This window comes from Crocodylus siamensis, chromosome 1 (genome assembly GCF_052110815.1).
Source record: "Crocodylus siamensis isolate JL-2025a chromosome 1, ASM5211081v1, whole genome shotgun sequence".
Lineage (NCBI taxonomy): Eukaryota > Metazoa > Chordata > Crocodylia > Crocodylidae > Crocodylus > Crocodylus siamensis.
Window position 1 is genome coordinate 340,054 of NC_143395.1, and position 16,808 is coordinate 356,861.

At 53.2% G+C, this 16,808-nt stretch overlaps 1 protein-coding gene across 1 annotated transcript in view; it reads right to left on the reverse strand.

Moving 5' to 3' along the window:
* EFR3B (EFR3 homolog B) overlaps nt 1–4,196 on the reverse strand; it is a 131,756-nt gene extending 127,560 nt beyond the window's left edge. The window contains exon 1 of the mRNA XM_090020976.1: nt 4,178–4,196. Within this exon, the coding sequence (XP_089877102.1) occupies nt 4,178–4,184 (7 nt within the window). The 5' untranslated portion in view covers nt 4,185–4,196. The remainder of the gene's footprint in view (nt 1–4,177) is intronic.
* Between the last annotated feature and the right edge of the window lie 12,612 nt (nt 4,197–16,808).

Consider the following 16,808-nt stretch of genomic DNA (forward strand, 5'->3'; position numbering starts at 1 on the left):
AATGGAGAGAGGATCATCAACACCTGGGCAATGAAGCATTTGGAAGGGGTCAGGTAGATGACATTGAGCCATGAAGTCGAGTGAGTCCTTCACTGCTGCCTGACTAGCAATGTTGCTGTCACTGCCAGGCTGTTGTTATTAAACTTTGGATGGAGCAGGAATGAAAGAGGGCTGCAAATGCACCAGGATCCATCCCTGAACCTCCCTGGGTTTAGTTTTTAGGTGGAGACAGCTCTCATTCACATAGCTCCCCTGTCTTTCAGTGCCCCTCCAGTGCCTCAGAAGCGGCCCAGACCCACCTGGGCCATTAATCCAGAAGAGCCTTCGAGCACTGTTTATATATGAGCACACAGCATTAAGCAGTGATGGTTTATGGGGCTATTATCCTGCACTATTGATGCTCACAGCACATCAGGCAACAAGGCCCCAGGGATGCTGGAATCTGTCCTCAGGACAGTCTGTTAATGGGAAGATACATTACCAGCAACGACGGAGCCATCATTTGAGGGAGGACCTTCTGCCCACCCTCACCCCTCCTCAGACGTGGCTATGCTCAGCGGTGGATTGAGGACAGAGGTGGGGTTTGCATGAAGTCGACATCCCCTTCTGCCACCCGCCAGTTCATCCCCACCGAGCTGTCCAGGTGAGCAGCTCCAAGGTCTGACACCGGAGATGGAGGATTAAGCAGATGGGGCTTCTGGCATGTTCCTGCTCTACTGAACCAAGATCACAGGGCCAGTTCACTGATTGATCCTCCTGGCACCTCTCAGAGCTGAGGTACTGGCCTCAATGTGGTATAGTGGGGAATCTGACCCAAAAACCCAGGGCCCAGAGCTGAGCAATGGTAGAGATCAGTGTCAGCTCTCAGGAGCTACCAGGTTTGTGCCAAACCCCTCTTTCCAAACCCTCTCTGCTTCACACCCATCAATTGCACTGCAACCATTTGCTGTGGCAGTAGCTTTAGTCCCTCGCACTCCAGCTCAAACAGTACGGGGCACGTGACACACAGCTAGGAAGCTCGGATTCACCCACCGCACACTACATAATGCATGAGGTTTTCTTGTGTCTTGATGTACTTCACCAATATAAATTCTACTGGGATCAGGACATGGGCAGTTCTAGGATTTTGCATGTGGTGTGGGGCATCATCACATAGGGCACAACCGATATTTCTATCCAGAGAAAAAGAAACTATATGCTTTACTAATATGCTAAGGGCCTAACTACACCCCACACCAGAACCAGCACCATTCCTGGATCGTACAGCTGCACCTCCAGAAATGTGATATATCTCATCCAATGCACCAAATGCCCTGGTGGAAAATACGCAGGAGAGACCAAACAGCAACTGTGCACCAGAATGAACGCACACCGGAAATCTATCAAAGACAAAAATATTTGATGACCTGTGGGGGCACATTTCTCCCAAAATAATCACTCTCTCTCCAATCTCTCAGTTCTAATACTCAAAGGGAATTTACAAAACACCTTTCATAGACAAGCCTATGAACTTCATTTCATAAATCTACTTGGATACAAAAAATCATGGACTAAATATAGACATTGGATTTATAGCACATTATAACCTGCCTGCCATCCAGTAACCCCAGGTAACTTCTCTACATTTTACCAGCTACCTTCTATCACCAGGTCAACATCCCCCATTTTGGCCCCCCTTCCTCACACGTATGGTTGCCCATGATCTCTAATCCTCACAGGCACATATTTGCATTTTCATAGACCTGCATTTTGCATTTTGACTTCTATTCCATCCAGGAGCACACAGAACACCAGCAGACTCTCCCTATGCCTGAAGAAGGGTGTTTGTGCCCAAAAGCTTGCAAAGAACAAATTTTCGAACTATTTAGTTGGTCTAAAGAGAGTGATATGGGGGGATGTGGGCACACTAGAAGGTAGCATCAGGCTTCAATCAGACCTCGACAGGCTGGAAGCGTGGGCGGATGTGAATAGGATGGGATTTAACACAGACAAGTGCAAGGTGATGCACCTGAGGAGGAACAACCGGCACCATACCTACAGGCTGGGGGACTCCCCTCTTGTCAGCACGGAGGCGGAAAAAGATCTTGGAGTCATCACTGACTCCAAGATGAACATGGGCCGGCAGTGTGGGGACGCGGTCAGGAAGGCCAACCGCACCTTGTCCTGCATCCGCAGATGCATCTCGAGCAGGTCCAGGGAGGTGATCCTCCCCCTCTATGCGGCACTGGTCAGGCTGCGGCTGGAGTACTGCGTCCAGGTCTGGGCGCCGCACTTCAGGAGGGACGTGGACAGCGTGGAGAGGGCCCAGAGGAAGCCACTCGCATGGTCAGGGGACAACAGGGCAGGCCCTACGAGGAGAGGCGACGGGACTTGAACCTGTTCAGCCTCCACAAGAGAAGGCTGAGGGGGATCTTGTGGGCTGTTATAAACTAGTCGGGGGGACCAGCAGGCACTGGGGGAGTCACTGTTCCCCCAAGCACCGCCAGGAGTGACCAGGAATAGCGGTCACAAGCTGGCAGAGGGCAGGTTTAGGCTAGACATCAGGAGGCGCTACTTCACGGTCAGGGCGGCTAGGGTCTGGGACCAGCTTCCGAGAGAAGTGGTGCTGGCCCCTACCCTGGGGGTGTTTAAGAGGAGGTTAGATGAACACCTTGCTGGGGTCGTTTGACCCCAGTACTCTTTCCTGCCGTGGCAGGGGGTCGGACTAGATGATCTGCTCAGGTCCCTTCCGACCCTAGAAACTATGAAACTATATCACAATTAGCCAAAGAACCTTGTTTGCCCATGTCCTTAGACCAACACGGCTACAACCAACACCCTAGAACTATATTACTGATTTTAACATTGAAGCAAAAACAAATATAAATTTCATTGCAATGAGTTAAAAACAGGCTGCAGGGCTGCAAACTAAGAGCTACACTACCAGGAGCAGCGAACGGACAGCAGAATGGCAAAAGAGAGCCCCGCTTGGTTAGTGGAACAGCGCTCACATCTAGTCCAGCCCCTGCCTGAGGCAGGATCAGCCCTGTCCAAACTATCCTTGACAAACCCATTATCTAACCTCTGAGCAAAATGACAGCCAGCCCTGATTCAACACCAGACATCACACCCAAACCTGCCACAGGACAAAGCAGGGGGACCCACACAGCCAATGTCCTGCTTCTGCAAAGGAGAAGGGAGATGCCAGGATGAGGGCTACACTCCCACTACAGAGGAAGGTCATCCCCTCTAACCCCCCAGTCCACACCAATCGGAACAGGGGGTAAAATTTGCTCCTGACCCCGAATGAAGCATCAATCTGACCCTGAGCAAAGGGGTAAGACCCTCCAGCCAGGACCCTCCAGGGTGGAGCATGGGCACAGCCCAGTACCCATCCCCAGCCTGGGCTGCAGCCAGCACCCAGCGCCTCTGGGGGAGGCTTTAAAAAACCCCTCTGACACCTGTAGCAGCAGAAAGAAAAAATGACTCCCTCCTGGCCCCATGTAGCAACCAGCACAGCCCAGATAGCAAAGCACGGGCATCATCCCTGACCAGCAGATGCCCACCCTCTCCTCGAACACCTCCAGCGATGGAGAGTCCGCACCTTCCCTAGGCATCTTTTGCACCGCCTCCCTGCTCTGACAGTGAAGATTTCCTGAGACCCGACCTGAACTGACTTTGCAGCCCGCTTGGGAATGGTCCCCCGCCCAGAAAGATGTGACCAAGCCTGGCCAGGCCCCCAGGTCAGCCCCAGCAGGCAAGCACAGTCCTCTTGCTGCTCCCCCTCCACCCAGCGACTGGTCCAGGAGCGCCAGGATGCTCCAGCAGCAGCGGTGCCCCCCCGCCCCAAATCCAGCCGTCCCCTCTTGTCCCGTGGGTGCCAGGCTCTCTCCCAGGCCCGCAGTGAAGCCCCTTCCAGTTTTCAACCTAAATCCTTTGCTGCTGTGTGGAAACCCCCCCGCCGGATGGGTCTGAGAGCAGTTTCGGGGAGGACCGGCTGTCAGGGGCTGGGCGGGGAGGCGGGGAGGCTAGCGAAGCCAGGGGCAGCTTGTTGCTTCGGGCATGGCTGTAACCCAGGTGGGATGCCGGGCACCTCCAGCAACACAACACGCCCTTCAGCTCAGGAAGAGAAGGAAGGATCGACCCTCTGGCCCCCATCCCCTCGTCTCCCACCCCCACCCCAGATGCCCCTTCGTACCTGCCATGGCCAGGGTCCCGCTGGAGCTGCCAGCCAGCCCAGGCGAGCCCGTGCGGCGCCCCGTGGCACCGCAGCCGGCGTGCCCGGAGATGCCCCGGCTCTGTCTGGAAGGGGTCCCCGCTGCCCAGACTCAGAGGAGAGGATGCGAGGCAGAGGCAGAGCACAAGGAGTTAGTTGGCACCCGCCGGGGGCTGGCGCACGTCACGCGGACACGTCTCAGACGGGCGTGGGGGGCTCCGGGCAGGCCCCGGGGAGCAGAGCCGGGAGCTGGGGCGAGGCCAGGAGGCCTGCGAGCCCGTGGCCCTGGGAGATGGGCACACAGCCCCGGGGGCAGGCCAGGGGCATCTGTCCTGGCAGGGCGGGCATGGGGCGCCGCCTGGCAGCGGGACCGGGGTGAGGGCCCCCGCCTTTGTCGGGCAGGTCCCTCCCTAGTCTGCCGGCTCCCTCCTCCCCCCACCTCTGCCCGAGACTTTCCCACAGCTGTTTCCATGGACACCAGGAGCTGCCACAGCAACCGGCAGGGAAGGGAGAAGCCTGTCCCTCCTCTCCATCCTCTCCCTGCCCGCAGCCCAGCTCCGGCCCAGGCTCTGCCCGCCGGAGGCAGGGGCCGGCCTTCGGGCCCCCGCGGGGAGAGCCAAGCCAGGAGCTTGCTTAGCAAGAGCGGCCGGACACACACACGCACAAAAATGGACACACGAGCACACCCATGGACGCGCATACACACGCTCACCCTCATAGATTTCATAGACATCAGGGCTGGAAGGGACCTCGGGAGATCGAGTCCAGCCCCCTGCCCAAAGGGCAGGAGGTCAGCTGGGGTCACAGGATCCCAGCAAGATAAGCATCCAATTTGCTCTTGAAGGTGTTCAATGTAGGTGCTTGAACCACCTCCGCTGGCAGACTGCTCCAGACCTTGGGGGCTCGGACAGGAAAGAAATTCTTCCTTATGTCCAGCCTGAAACGGTCTTGCAGGAGTTTGTGACCGTTCGACCTCGTCATCCCTTGGGGCGCGCTGGTGAACAGACGTTCCCCCAGATCCTGGTGGTCACCCCCGATAAACTTACAGGTGGCCATCAGATCACCCTGAGCCTGTGCTTTTCCAAGCTAAAGAGTCCCGTGGCTCTCAGCCTGTCATCGCAAGATCTATTTTCCTGACCTCCGATCATGCGCGTGGCTCTCCTCTGCACTCTCTCCAGCTTCTCCACATCCTTTTTGAATTGTGGGGCCCAAAACTGCACGCAGTACTCCATCTGCGGCCTCACCAAGGCCGAGTACAAGGGGAGAATGACGTCCCGGGATTTGCTCGAGAAGCATCTATGGATGCACGCCAGCGTTTTGGTCGCTTTACTAGCCGCAGCATCGCATTGCAGGCTCATGTTCATCTTGTGGTCAGTGATGACCCCCAAGTCTCTTTCTTCTGTAGTGCTAGCCAACGTAGCACTGCCGAGCCTATAAGCCTACATGCATGTAGGCACGCGCACGTGCACGCACACAGCCCCAATTTTTCATGATTCTGTGAGATGCATACGCACACGTGCCTATGCACATGCATGCACACCTGCGCCCACACATAAATGTGCACACGTGTGCACCAGCTCTGGAGCAATAAGGAAGGGATGCCTCAAGTTCCTTGGAAAGGCAGCGAGGGCCACAGAGAGATGGGAAGGATGTAGCTAGCCACGACACGTGCACGGCCTGATCCCAGCAGAATTTACGTTGGTATACGAAGCCAGTGTGGAGTACACCAAGGTATGGGAAACCCTGATACATTATGTAGCGTGCACCGAGTGAATCAGAGGGGTGTAGTGCAGTTCATGAGATGGCCCCTTCCAGCCCTACTTCTCTATGACGTTTATGATTTCTCTATGCAGGATCAGGCACAAACTCTTACAGACCAGAAGAGCAGTAGTTAAGCCTTAGCTCTGCAGTATCTATCTGCATTGAGGACTCCACAGGTTGGATTCCCAATTCCCATCCACTGCAGACTGGTAAAACAACCTCTGTGGTGTTGTGGGGGGCAGTTCTGGAGATGATTTCCACAACCAGGGTCCTGTCTGGGCATTCAAAATCCCCTGGCCCTTTGCAAAAGCAATATTCGGGGTCTGACTCTCAAATTCTCTTACCCTGTTGTGCTTTGAACCTGGCAACCATCCTCCACCCCAGACGCAGCTGCATTTTATCAGCCTCGTGGGTGTGCAGAGATATGGAAAGAATCTGGCACAGGGGGATGCGCTTAAATGAAAGGCTGTCTACTCACTGTCCAGGAGTGAGGGCTGGGCTCCATTTCAGCTGGAGTCAATGAAAACTGGGATAATGTATGCAGTAGAAAGATGCCACCTCTGCTCTGCTTTTGGTGCTAGCAGCTCCCGGGTACCAATTACAGAAAGATCTAGGGGTCTTGGGGTAGCTCTGCAGTAGAGACGTAAAGCATCTCACTGCTGGGTAATAACCTGTTTCCTTGAACAGACAGAGGACAACTGCAGGCACATGACACTTACCTTGGCATAACTTACACCAGTGTATTCCTACTGTTTGGCTTTTCCCCGGTGTAACTACAGGAAATTTGAGCCAAACACACTGGTACAGGGTGATGCATTGTGTGCCTGCTCCCTTTTTAACACCAGTGTGAAGTGTCCAGTCCCTGGTATGGCCTCTACCTGTGTCTACGAGACACACTGCTCTAAATGATGAGCTGGACCCTTTTCAAACCTCCCCCAACACAAAGGAAAAGAAAGAAGAGAAGCCTCCCTTGATTTACAACAGCCAGACACGGTAATTAAATGGAAAGGAAGATGCGGCTTCTCCAAGGAGCTATCTGCGGCCCGTCTGCTGTAAGCTGCCGTGCGGATCTCTCTTTGCTTTCCCTAACGAAGGCGGTGGATCTGGGCCAAGTTCTTCCAGGAGAAGCGCTGAGGCTGTCAGTAATTCAGCATCGGGGATGATTTGAGGCAAGAATGGCCGATTTCTGCTTTAGTTCGCCCCATCCTCTTCCAGCTTTCCTTTCCTCCACACGTGAGATGCAGCTGGGCTGGGCTTTGGCACAGTTTGCAGGTCTCCGCCAAGCCTGAGCGACAGAGAAAGGATGCGAGAAGAGGCAATCGCCTCTTGCTGCAGAGGAAGCTTGTTCTCTAGGAGCTTCCCGCTGAGATCTGGGGAGTTTGGCCTCAAATGTGCCAAGCAATGGGGCTGAGGAGGAACTCAGTGAGATCCTAGTGGAGGCACATGGGTTGCGGGGGGACTTTTCCATGAGCATCTATCTGCCTCCACGTAGAAAGGAGCCCCATCTGCAAACCTGCTGACGGTGCAGCTGGCTGCAAAGCCCCCCGGGATGAATTGGTCAGAGTGGGCTAGCTGATGTTAATGAGACAGGTGCTTCCTATGCCTATGCTATGCCTCTACTATGGGGATTTTCAGGCATCTCGGCTTTGCTGGTTGCCCCTTCTTCCCTCTTGTCAAGGCTACGTGTGTCAAAGCGTTTGTAGGTGTGTAGCTTGCAGCCGTGTTGGTCTAAGGACACAGGCAGACAAGGTTTTTTGGGTAACTCTGATATCTTTAATTAGACTAACGCAAATACTTGAAAAAATTCTTTTTAGCAAGTTTTCGGGTATAAATACCCATCACCAGGTATTTATACACATGGTATTTCTACCCAAAAGCAAAGAAGAACTTTTCCAGCTATTTGAGTTAGTCTAATAAAAGGTATCAGATTTACCCAAAGTGTTTTTAAGCCTCCCAGGCTGGGGATGGGGACTGGGCTGTGCTATTGCTCCTACTGGGACCAAACCCAGAGGGTCCCGGCTACAGGATTTTACCCCTGCGCTCAGGGTCAGACTGATGCTGCATCTGGGGTCAGAAAGGGATTTCCCCCCCCGGTCAGATTGATACTGGCTCGGTGGGGTTTGCCTTCCTCTGTAGCCTCTGCCTGGGATCTCTTCAGCATGTAATAACGGCCTTTTACAGAAGCAGGACGTTGGCTGCTGTGGTCCCCCCGCGTTCCCTGTGGCAGGTTCGGGATGTCTTGTGTCGTGTCAGGGTTGATAGCAGTTTATGAAGAGTTAGATGATAGATTTGTTTGGGATGGTTTGGACAGGGCTGATCCTGCCTCCGTTTCCCCATCATCCTTCAGGCCAGGAGTTGGTGACGGGTAGCCTGCGTGCAAGATTCATCCTGCAAAGTGGGATCTAACTCCCAGGGGCATGAAGCCTAGCCTGGTACATCCCTGTTCCCTGCCTGCTATCCCGTGCAGGGCCTTCCCTTGCCCCCTTCCCCAGTGCCGCCAGGGACAGGAGCAGGTGGCATGCGGCATGCATGGCAGAGGCAGGGGCAGTCCCAGGCAGCCTGGGCATTGCAGAGAAGAACAGCAGCCTGTGATGGCTGGGGAGGGGGATTAGTGACCCGCAGCCGTGGCCAGGTCTTAGCTATAAAAGGTTGCCACCCCCTGCCCTGCACTAAATTGGAACTGCGCATGAGAGGAGATGAACGGACCAGTGAGACCATTCTGGTCACAACTCGAAAGCTTTATCAGGATATGCAATAGCCCAGACTTATCTAGATCAATACAGGCAGTGTTTACACAGCCTTGGATTCAGGGAAGAAAATGGGTTCACTGCCTCCTTTGTTCTCCTGGGGACTTGAACTTCGGAGACGTACAATTTTTGAAGTCCAAAAGTCCCACATTGGAAAAGTCCAAAATTTCCCTCCAGCCTGTCCCCCAGTATTTTATAAGTGGCTGGTCCCAAATACTGTAATGAGTGATCCCTGACTGGTTTTATTTAAATGTATTTGTCTCACTGAAACTTTTCAAACTGGATTTAACTGGATTTCTTGCAAACCTGGCAGGTGTCTATTAATTGAGATATACTTCCCGGGGAAAGCAGGAAGGATTCCTTACCTCCTCTCCCTTCCTATTGTGGGATGCTGTTAATGCATTCATCTGTCACCTGTCCACCTTAGTTGATGGGCTGACACGGCTGCTTTGTTTTTCCGACTTATCTGACACCCCCTACAACTTATCTCAGCACTCGAACAAAAATGCATGTGCTCTAGCAAAATAACATCCAGTGCATTTGGTTACAGCAGTTATGATTTTTAATTATTTTCAGATGAAGCCACGATATTGAGGATTTGGCTGATCTGATGTATGATTCTTCCTTTTAAGTGTTTCTTTTTAGCCCTTGTGCTCTGTTTGAAGATGAATGGCTTTCTTTTTGCTTCGCTGGCCAAGCTAGGTGTTGCATTCATCTACAACGGTTCGTGCTGTCATCACTCAGACAGAGGTTTCTGGGGCCTTTCTGCCTTAGCTGTGTTTCTGCAGCTCAGACTTAAATCTTTTGAACATGAAGCCTGGTGACAGCATGTAGCATTGCCTCATGCTGGGGCGAAATGGGTTAGCTTGCACCCTGGACCAGGAGAGGGTGAGCACCTGGTTTCCACACAGAGCTGCAGTTGCCTTTCTGGGGTGAAATGGGCTGTCTGGAATTGCACAGGGCAGGGCACCAAGGGAAGAAGCCCCTTGAAAGCCCCAGCGCCAGGACATTATCTTGTAACCAGCAGCACAGAGCAGCCAGGATCAAACCAGCCTGGCGGTGACAGGACCACAGGGAAGAGCCATAGGCTGGGCACAGATATTGGCTGGGCTGAGCCTGTTGCTCCAGGCCAGGCGGCATGCCCCTGTGAGCTAGATCCAAGCACTTGCCAAGACGAATCCTGCATTTGGGCTGCCAGTCACCAACTCACTGGCTTGCAGAACGATGGGGAAACTGAGGCATGCACAACTATCACAGGCTTGGTACAGAACAGGACTGAGATTTATCATCTCACAGGGACTGGACACATTCTTGGAGGAAAGGAGCATCAGTCAAAATTGCGGATGGGAGTGAGGGGCATGGCCTTTGCATCAGACCTGCCTGGACCTTCAGTGCTGGAGGCTGTGAGTGGGAGAGGAACAGGGGGGAAAAACCCTGGTCACACCTTTCGGTCTCCCTTTCAACCTCTGCTCTCTGCCGCCACGTGACACTGAGGACCGGGCAAGATGGACCTAGGGTCTGACCCAGTACCTGGCAGTTTTTATTTAATGTGCTGGTCAGGTTATGGCTTTGCTGGTCCGGGCAGGCTTGGCAATCTGGCTGGGAGTGCTGCTTTTAGGGTGCTTGTACACATGGGGGAGGGGGGCTTATTCCACAGTATCTCAATCTGTTTCCTTTAAATTGACTGCACCTCTGCCGTGGAAGGGACTGAAAATGTCTGGGACAATGTTGTAGTCGTCCCCATCAGCCCCCTCAAATGCCCCCTGGGAATTTGCTGCCTCTAGCAAACTCCTTGCTGGCTTATGCGCGTGCTGCTCGGGTTGTCTCAGCACGCAGCACAGACAGCAGTGCCCTGGCAGCAGCCGGATGCAAACACAGAGACCTGCTCTTCCAGCGGGCTCTAATGAGAGTCATGACAAAGAGCTTCTATTTTTCCTTTTCTCATCAACCAAGTGCAAAGCTGACGGTAATTGCTTATCAGCTCTTCGGCCTGACATTTCGGTGGCCTTTAGGGCTGCTCTGAAATCACCACTGGAGACGGCTCATTTATATCTGAACACACAAGCTGCTCCCGTCTCTCCAGTTTTTCTCCATCTCTCTTTTCCAAGACCTCCCAGGTACTCTGGCTGCGATTCTCAGTAGGATTCCCCTTCCCCCTCTGTCCTACCTGAGAGCAGGCGAAGAAGAAGAAAAAGGACTGCTGAATTTTTCCACCAAAAGGGATCGTGAGAAACACAGAGGGCTTATAGCAAGGGTCCTTAACCCCTGCTACTTGAGAGAAAGGAGACCTGCATTGGAGGGCTGCAATAAAGCAGGCAGCTGGACAGGAGCCAGCTGCAGGAAAATAATAAAACCCCTGGGAGTAAAGGGAGGTGGCTGCAGCTCAGTAGGTGAAGCTGCAACACCTGCGGGCCGGCTGGGAACTGGGCTAATTAGCAACCCTGGGCCAAGAAGGCTACATGACTTTAAAAGGAGTTGAGCCCAGCAAGCCAAAAACCTGGCCCCTCACCAGAAAGGTAGTCTGGCCTTGACTGCCCCTAAGAACTGAACTGCTGCTGGCCTGGACTGCAACAAGGGGGACCCAGGCAATACTTCTTTGGCAATCCCTCGCAGTCGAGGATGGTTGTCTTCCATGAATGTTTTATCCGTGGGTCCGAAGATAGCTGACGGTGATGAGGTTGACCCAGGATCAACAGACACCGGGTTGTGAGTGATCTGCAGCTGGCAGAGAACCGGTGGATCGCGCATGGCGGAGAAGGGTGGCATGGAGACCACACGTAGGGGTGCCTGGAAAGCACCCTGCAGCAGGAGAGGCTGACGCTCAAATAGGACCCTTCCAAGGTCTGTGGTCCAGGAAGGTGTGGAGGCTAAAGCCAAAACATTAAGAGCAGCATTGCCCTGGGACAGGGCTGCCATAGGGGGCTGGGCTGAACGGTGAGCAGCTTTGCCTGGGGTACCAGAGAGCTAGGACAACGTGAGACAGGGCCAGGGGCCCGGAGAAAGAGGCAGAGCCTGGGGCCTGGAGAACGAAGCAAAGACAAGGGCTGAGGCTGAGAAAGCCAGACCTGAACAAGTGGGCAGCCTGCAGCTGGAAGAAAGGGGGCTAAACCAGGAGGGCTGGGGCATCTACAGGAAGAATGACGAAGAACCAGCCTGAAGGGCTACAGATCTCAAATGGTGGCGAGGCTTGGCGCTGCCTCTTCCCACAGATGCAAAAGAGGAGCCAGAAAGGGCTGGCTTTGCAGGCATAGCCCGGTTCTTCTGGGGCTTCGATGTTTGAGTGACTGGGCACTTAGCTAAAAAGGGAAGGGGTCAAGTGCTCTGAAGCAGCAGTTCTCCACTGGTGCCAGTGCTAGGCTGCAAAGATAAAAATAGAGATAGGATTTGGGTAGACCTGGTTCCTCAAACACCTGAGTGGTGACCAACAGCCGTTGCTGCTCGGCTGTGCCAGCTGCAGCAGAGAGATGAAAGCAGCTCCTTGAGCTAAAGGGGGACACCTGGGCTCAGTAAGGGACCTAAGGGGACTATATAGTTGGAAAAGTGAGGAGCTCAGGGAGATAAAAGCTCAGCCCTGCGCCAGGACCCTGCTCCCCAGACAGAGAGGAGGTCATGCCGGCAGGAGGCTGGCAACATAGACAAGACTTTGCAGAGCGTGGAGACCCGAGGCGAGGGTACAGGCTTGCATTTCCACCTGTATGTCGTGTTTAAGTAACTGGAGGATTGCGTTGTGTCTGTAGGGGCAGTGTGGAGGCCACAGAAGGCTGCCTGAGGAGCACTGTGTGTTTGAGCCCTGCAAGGGCCAGGGGTCTAGAGGGCAGAGAGCCAAGAGGCCAAATGACAGAGCCAGATGCACCAAATTAAAGTAATAGCTGTGAGGCATGGGCATGGTGATGGGGGAGGTGGGAAGCCACAACTGGAGCCCTTAAGGTGAAGTTAGGGGCAAGAGCCATGATTAGCACCCCAAGGCAATTAGGTGGTAGCACCCAGATCTATCAAGAGGGTCACTTTGGTGCCAACAGGACACGAGTCATGTGAAGCAATAAGTAACATTGTCAGTGGATGGAGGGTCCAGGGGTGAGGAGGACCATAGGCCCAGCAGAGGAAGGGAAGTGAACCTACCAGCAGGATTACTCCAAGGCTTGGTGGCAGCTGACAAAAGAGACTTCCCCAGGGACAAGAGTTAGTTGGGCTGTTGCTAGACTCAAGGAAGTGTCTCTGAAGTCTTGTCCACACCAGGGTTTAGCTGTGCCTGGTTCTCAGGGCAAACCCTAGGGCAACTCCACTGCCACCAGAGCACTGGATGTACAGGAGAGAGAAGCAGAGCTTACACAAGGAGATTTAGCTGCAGATTTAACCACACTGAAGGAGCCACTTATGCAGCACCTGCCTGGACTTGGCTGTATCCTTCAGACAGGAATCTGGAGCCAGATCTGCCTGGGGCTGTGGCAGCTGTCACACAGGACCCCGCTCATACTACCCTCCACTATGGGGATTAGCATCGCTCACTTCCCCAGCCCCTTGGTGGCCCATGTTCTCGCCTGCCACGTCTTGATGCCAAAAGCTGCTTTTCTCACCATGCAGCCCCAGGGTGTTAACAGTGGGGCCCTCACAACCACAGGGGGCCCAGCCCAACCAGGGGCTGGCCAAACTTTGGTCATTCATAAGCAAGACTATCTTTTCGCCTGGCCTCAATTCCCTACCACTGATATTCCAGGCTTGATTTGCCCTCAGAGCAGTCTCCAGGGCTTGTCTCCCTTGCAAAGTTTATCCTAGTTGTTCCCTGGTTACCAGGAATTCACCCCAGACAGAGCTCCTGCCTTCCAGCCCACTCCCCTTCATCTAGTGAGTCCCTTCGCCAGGCCTTTTATATACCGCAGAAGGAGGTGGGGGTCCCACGTTGTGCCTTCAACCTTAAATGCATGTGACCCCTTTCTACATATTACAGGGGCCAGTGCCCTGCATTAGACAGGGATTCAGTGCAGTGCCCCAGTGAAGAGCTGATGCCTTCTCTGAAGTATGGTGGCAACAAGTGGATTGGAAACATTTTCCTTGGGGTGATGGCAGCAGCATGGGCACTTTGCATTAGCCCCATACTCGGCCCCTTTGGCATGGTCCTGAGAGATGGCACTGTCTTGACACACTGTCTGAATCAGATGAGAGTCCCAGCAACTCATACAAACACACCTGGGGAACAAATAGTGCCCGAGGCATCACCTATGTGTCTTCCCTCTCTCCCCTTTGGGGGGCTTAATATTTCCCTTTCCTTAGCATTGTTCATTGTCCCACTCACAAGTTAATGGATCATTGTCTTGTCAGGAGCGTTGCTGCAGGCCAACACGCGTCTCCACCTTTAATGCCCCAAAATGCCTCAAGCCCTGGATATTCAGCCAGACTCTCAGACCCTCGGGAGGGAAGGCAAGAAACATGGGTTGACTTTCTTCGGCTGCTGGAACTGTCACCTCTACAAACAACCAGCTTTCCCAGCCACAAAGCAAAACAGCAAGGCCCACAGCCTTGTTCACCTTCACATTAATTCAGTGGTTCTCAACCTTTCTAGACTCCAGGTCCCCCTTGTTAGACTCCAGGCTTCCTTGGAAAATGCCAGCTCTGAGCTTTCACTCGGCTTTTGACTATGGAAAAAATCCTAGAGCCATTCTTCTGCTGCCAAGAACTTCGCAAGGCCCCAGCAGGGCAGGAGAGTTTGGATATGCTGGATTCCTATTGGAAATCTCTAGGCTTATCTTGCAAATCTCCGTGCTAATCCCTCGCCAGTCTCCAAAGCCACTCAGTCAATTTGCCAAAGGCTGCGTTTGTTTTCAAGATGTGGAGACAACTTCCCTGTCGATACTAAGCCGATCCATTGGCTCACTGCACTCGTAGCAGACCCCAGGAGTCCCTGGCAGCTGCTCTCCACCAAGGCACGATGTAGGATGGCACATAACTCTTGCTTTGGCCTTCATTAAACCAACTAAAAATGGCTGCGGTTGCTGCAAAGCAGCTAATGAACACCTGCACATCCTACTTGGAAAGCACCACGAATGCACAGTCATCTGCAAGCAGCGGCTCACAAGGCAGCGGAGGGTGGGCGTTTGACTTTGCATGGTTGAGCAATGCTCCAGAGATGCCAGATCTTCACCTAGTACCGGCTGGACCGCCATCAGCTGCCTGCTCCCCAAGTGCCGCGGAGAACAGTGGGAACAAAAGTGGGCTGGGGCCATAATGCTGTTTTCATAGATTTCATAGATTTTATAGACATCAGGGCTGGAAGGGACCTCGGGAGATCATCGAGTCCAGCCCCCTGCCCAAAGGGCAGGAAGTCAGCTGGGGTCATAGGATCACAGCAAGATAAGCATCCAATTTACTCTTGAAGGTGTTCAACGTAGGTGCTTGAACCACCTCCGCTGGCAGGCTGTTCCAGGAGAGATGAGGATAGGCTCTGAAAATGCAGAGCCAGCCATTCCCCTGCCATGCACATCTCTATGGAGCTGATGCAGGTCTATGAGGATCTTTTCAGGACACTTGAGCCTGTCCAGAAGGCTCCGGGGCTGGATTCACTGCCCTTATCAAAGCTTTCCTTTGATAAAGTGTCAGTGAAAGCTGGAGACAGATCACAGCTCTGCTCACATATCCCTGGGGCCTGTCTAAAAAGCACGTTCCTTGCCTGTGACCTGCTCTAAAGCAACGTGGAGATTTAGGAGTTTATCATCTCCGATTTGCAAGTACAGTCTGTGAAGGAGGATTTGAGATAGCACCATACTTTCTGGTGTACAACACACACCTTCCCCCGTCCCCCCCAACTCAGCTGCTGGAAACTGGGATATGCATTTTAAGAGGGAAAATATGGTAATATCAGTTTCTACCTCTGCTGGGGGATGTGCAAGTAACACCACAGTGCTGCATATGGGGCTCCCGAGCTGCTGGCTGTGAACACTTTCTCTTCTTGTCCCCCACTTTCCAGGCTCTCACCCCCCCAGCCAAAGACTCCTTCTGTAGACACAAGGCAAGATATTTTTGTCTTCATCCTTCCTTTCAAAAACAAGGTGTGTATCTTATTCAGGAGGCACACTGTATGTGAGAAAATATGGTATTATCCCGGGTGTCAGTAACAACAGTTAGCGCATTCTGGCCCATCTCCTTTTCCCTTGTAGATCTTAATTACTATTGCATCTTGACAAAGCTGTAGCAGAGAGATCATCCTACAACTTGACCTCAGCAAATTAGTTTCTATATAAAAATAGTGTACACATAAAACTTATGCATAGGTTGTACGCTATGCAAAAATAGTGTCCACATAAACCTTATGCCCCTATTTTGTACAGTTTGGGGATCCATATTTTTAAAAGGATGTGGAGAAGTTCAAGAGGGTCCAAAGCCGGGTGACAAAAATGATCAAGGGCTTGGAAGTCCAGTCATACAAGGAGAGGCTGAAGGAGCTGGGAGCCCCAGGGCTCGGTCCTTGGGCCCACGCTGTTCAATCTCTTTATCAGCGATTTGGGCGACGGGGTGAAAAGCAACCTGTTTAAATTCGCTGATGATACCAAAATTTGGGGTGAGGTGAGCACGCTAGTAGAGGGGGAAATACTGCAACAAGACCTGGATAGGTTACAGGGGTGGGCTAGCAAAAACAGGATGCGCTTCAACACTGACAAGTGCAGGGTGCTGCACGTGGGCAGTAGTAGCCAGCAGCACACTTATATATATAAGATGGGAAACTCCCTTCTTGAGAGCACGGAGGCAGAAAGGGATCGTGGGGTCATTACTGACTCCAAGATGAACATGGGCCGACAATGCAAGGTCACAGTTGGCAGGGCTAACCGCACCTTGTCGTGCATCCACAGATGCATCTCCAGCAGGTCCAAGGAGGCGATCCTCCCCCTCTATGTGGCACTGGTCAGGCCGCAGCTGGAGGACTGCGTCCAGGTCTGGGCGCCCCATTTCAGGAGGGATGTGGACAACCATGGAGAGGGTCCAGAGGAGGCCACTCGCATGATCCAGGGACAGCAGGGCAGGCCCTACGAGGAGAGGCTGTGGGACCTGAACCTGTTCAGCCTTCACAAGAGAAGGCTGGGGGGGGACCTGGTGACTGTCTATAAACTCACTAGGGG